Source organism: Salvia hispanica, chromosome 2 (genome assembly GCF_029641045.1).
Source record: "Salvia hispanica isolate PSC_SH4W2 chromosome 2, Shi_PSC_v1, whole genome shotgun sequence".
Taxonomy (NCBI): domain Eukaryota; kingdom Viridiplantae; phylum Streptophyta; class Magnoliopsida; order Lamiales; family Lamiaceae; genus Salvia; species Salvia hispanica.
Window position 1 is genome coordinate 27,333,613 of NC_142693.1, and position 4,220 is coordinate 27,337,832.

The window sequence follows — 4,220 nt, forward strand, 5'->3', positions numbered from 1 at the left end:
TCAGGGGTCAAGTTCAAATCAATCGAACTATAAGCCTCCGAGGAATCTGGATGATATGGTACACGACCTAGTCAGCTCTCAACAACACATGCAGAACAATATGTGGGCAAACAATGATGTGGTACACAAAATTCAAAATGCACAACAGGAGCAGAAATCTGCCATGGATATGTTGGCCAAGCAAATGTCGCAATTGGCCACATCATTGAATGAGATGAGGGGACACGAGGGATGAATACCAGCTTCAGTAAAACCACCCGACCGGGCAAATAGCAGTCAGATAACTTTGAGGTCAGGACAGGGCTATGAAGGTCCAGTGATGAAAGAAGATGAGAGTACACCTTTTTTGACGAGCAAGGAAGGCGGAACTCCTGACCTAGAGGATGCTGAGGGAAGGAATATCGGAGTAGAAGACGGTCTTCAAAAAGGGGATCTGGAGAAACCACTACCTCGGATGGCTGATCCATTTTTCTTAGACCCAGAGCCTGGAGTGGAGATTGAGGAAGGAAGGAAAGAAGTCGGAGAATCGTCGGCCCCAGGTCTAGCGGGAACGTTGAAACGCATGAAGCCATTCCCTCATCGGGGGGAAGCCAAAAAGAAGAAGGACGACACCGAAGACTTCATGGACATTTTCAGCAAATTGGAGATCAACATGTCCTTCCTACAAACTTTGAAACTGCCTACATTCAGTAAATTTATCAAGGAGTTCATAGCGGGAAAAACCAAGACCGGCGGGCAGATAGTAATTGGTGAAAATGTGTTGGCTGTGATACAGAAGAGGAGGATGCCATCAAAATGCACAGACCCAGGTATGTTCACTTTGCCCATTTCTCTAGGTGACATAAATATTGAGCATGCGATGTGTGATCTAGGAGCCTCGATAAATATGTTACCACTTTCGATATATAAGAAGTTGATAGGGGTAAGCCTGGTTGATACGAAGGTAGTAATTCAGTTAGCCGATAGAACATGCTTTTCACCCGAGGGTGTGCTGGAGAATGTGATAGTAAAAGTGCATGATTTCCTGTACCCAGCTGATTTCCATGTAATAAAAATGAGTGATAATGAATCTGCTGAGTCTAGCGGAGTGCTTTTAGGAAGACCATTCTTACGCACCGCTAAGACTATTATTAATGTGTTTGATGGAACAATATGCCTGGACTATCATGGGGAAAAATACACATTTAACATTGATAAAGCTATGAAAAAGCCATTGGATGTTGAGAATTTGCATTCTGTCGATATCATTAACCCCCTGGTCCAGGAATATCTTGGGACTGAATTAATGCAGGAACAGTTTAAAAATTCGGAGCTGAGTCAATCTGTTGACAAGGAGGTAGCAGGATGGTGTGAAACCCTATTAACTCGGAACCTAACAGACGAATAGATCAATGAAGCGATCATGGCATTTTGCCACCAATCACTGTAATTCGAGTCTACGGGGTCTGTTCAAGTGAGAAATCCAGACGAGGGAACCGACTTGGGTGAGATGGCAACATGAGGTCTAGAGAAAAACCCCCTGCCCTAGGAAGCCATCACACCAAAGAAAGAGTTGAAGAAACTACCCGAGACCCTCAAGTATGCCTACCTTGGGGAAGATGAAACATTCCGAGTGATAATCAACAGCCACTTGATAGCGGAACAGGAGAATGATATGCACCGATGAATGCAGAGCCATGGTTTGCTGTCGTGGCTAATTACTTAGTCACTGGAGAACTGCCAGGTTCCCACGAAATATCCCGGGCCCAGAAAATGAAGCTGAAGAGTGAAGCCAAATACTACTTCTGGGATGATCCCTACCTCTGGAGGATGTGCTCAGACCAGGTTATCCGACGATGCATCCCAGAGTGGGAACAGAAAAATGTCTTGAACCACTGCCATACCTTAGCCTGTGGGGGTCATTATGGGCCTAGGAAAACTGCCAGGAAGGTTTTGGACAGTGGATTTTATTGGCCGACTCTGAACAAGGACTCTTTTGAGTTTTTTCAAGTCTGTGAAAGATGTCAACTGAATGGGGGAATTTCTAGAAGAGATGAGATGCCGCAGAATCCGATAATAGTCTGTGATATTTTCGATGTTTGGGGCATGGACTTTATGGGCCCTTTCCCATCTTCATATGGGAATACATAAATTTTGGTTGCAGTGGATTATGTATCCAAATGGATAGAAGCGAAGACTACGCCCACTTGCGAGTCAAAGGACGTAGCTAAATTTCTGCGGACCAATATTTTCAATAGGTATGGGGTGCCCAGAGCCATCATCTCAGACAAGGGAACGCACTTTTGTAACCGCACAATAGAAGCTTTGATGAGAAAATATGGTGTACATCATCGGTTATCTACACCCTATCATCCCTAGTCGAATGGTCAAGCGGAAATCTCGAACAGAGAAATCAAAAACATATTGGAAAAGACGGTGAACACCACAAGGAAAGATTGGAGTAAGCACCTTAACGATGCTCTCTGGGCGTATAGGACTGCTTACGAAACAATAATCGGGATGTCACCATATAGAATGGTGTTCGGGAAAATGTGCCATTTACCCGTGGAGGTAGAACATAAAGCTCACTGGGCCGTTAAAGAGATGAACATGAAGACACAGGCCTGTGAAGAGGAACGGAAACTGCAGCTACAGAAATTGGAGGAACTAAGACTGGAGGCATTCGACTCGGCCATGTGGTATAAAGAAAGAACCAAACTCTGGCATGATAAGAATCTCCGAGTCAAGAAACTTCGAGTAGGGCAGAAAGTACTCCTTTTTCAATCCCGGCTAAAGCTAATGCCTGGTAAGCTGAAATCCAAGTGGATAGGGCCATACACAATCATTGGCCTTCGAGCAAATGGAGCTGTAGAGATTCAAGGGAGCGCCCCAAACTCAGTTCCTTTCCTGGTAAATGGGCACAGAGTGAAGGTATACAGAAATAATACAGATATGCATGTGGTGGAAGAGACGCCACTACATGCATCTGCTATTATTTCTTAAGATGGTCAGGTAAGTGGATATCCTCAATTAATTCCTAGGTCGTGTAAAGTGGGGAACGAAAATTTATTTTTACACTGACATAGGAAATCTTGAGGATACTCATTTGCTATGTAAATAGTTCAGTTGCTTTCTAATATAAGAAAACCTTAAGAAATTAAAAAAGTTTTTCCCAAAAATATTTTTCGAATCACCAAACTCCCCGGGGAAATTGTTTTGTCACTTATGATCTCTGACCCAAGAATTTGGTGTTTCATTTCTTTTGTTACTAGGGGGAGGAAGAGTCTTGCAAATTGGAGGGTAGACGATTGCTTTAGGAATTTCGAATTCTATTTTTTGAGGAACGTATGGTTGCTTACCTCATATCGCAATCGTTCGCCTGCCACTCTGAAAAGCCCGAATATATTGTTTTTCAACCGGTCACTTCTCTCTCCACTTTCACAACTCTCTCTCTCAAATAATTACTCTCCCAAATTTGTTTTTCAAACCCTAATCGATTCCACCCCATATATTGTGAGTTTTGCAGATAACCATGAAAAAAGCACAGGATGCCATCGTGAAGAAGGGAGACTCCGCCGCCAAATTACCGTCCGGCGAATCGTGAAGACAACCGTCGGCTCAGCCGATTTTCTCTGCACTCGATATACGCTCAGAATGGAGCCCGATTCGTGTTCCAGACTCTTCTTGAAGGAACTGGAGGAGAAGTTCGGAAGTAAAGAGGAGGCCGAGAGACTTTTCTCTTGATTTTCAATGTTCCGCCAGCAACCGCAGGAAATCCCTGAGGAATCAGTGGCGCAACCACCGAGTTTAAACCTAGAGGATTCCAAAACCCTAGATCTGACACATGCAGAAATTGGGCCGAGCCCAGACATTTCAGAACAGGGAAAAGGCGGCAGCGGACTCGAGGAGGAAAGCGTCAGCGGATTTGCAGACAAAATTGAAAGGATGGCGGTGGATTACTCTTTGGATGGAGTCGCAAAACAAGGTAATGCAACTGCTTTTCAATCGGTGGAAGGGGAAACCCCTGTGGTTGAATTTGTGGAGGGGAAAACCCCTGTTTCTAAGAAAGTGGAGGGGGGAACCCAGGGTTTGTATGTGGAGGGGGGAACCCCGTTTGATTTTGAGGGGGCAACCCCGACTTTGCTCGTTGAGGGGGAAACCCCAATTATGACTGAGAGAAAAATCCCTAACAAACCTGAGGAGGAGACACTGAATAAATCTACGGGGGAAACACCAATTAT

The 4,220-nt window shown here is 44.6% G+C and overlaps 1 protein-coding gene across 1 annotated transcript; it reads left to right on the forward strand.

The window, feature by feature from the left end:
* The first annotated feature begins 319 nt into the window (after positions 1–319).
* On the forward strand, positions 320–3,583 carry LOC148932003 (uncharacterized). Its single transcript, XM_089064974.1, has 5 exons — positions 320–809; positions 1,673–2,058; positions 2,359–2,658; positions 2,776–2,910; positions 3,506–3,583. Exons 1-5 carry the CDS (start codon positions 320–322, stop codon positions 3,581–3,583), a joined length of 1,389 nt encoding a protein of 462 aa, XP_088921100.1.
* Positions 3,584–4,220: the final 637 nt, after the last annotated feature.

Coding starts and splice junctions, on each gene's coding strand:
- LOC148932003 (XM_089064974.1), top strand. CDS start 320: ATGAAAGAAGATGAGAGTACACCTTTTTTGACGAGCAAGGAAGGCGGA. Junction 2,059..2,358: donor TGCCGCAGAATCCGATAATA/GTCTGTGATATT, acceptor TATCATCCCTAG/TCGAATGGTCAAGCGGAAAT. Junction 2,659..2,775: donor TGGAGGAACTAAGACTGGAG/GCATTCGACTCG, acceptor TCCCGGCTAAAG/CTAATGCCTGGTAAGCTGAA.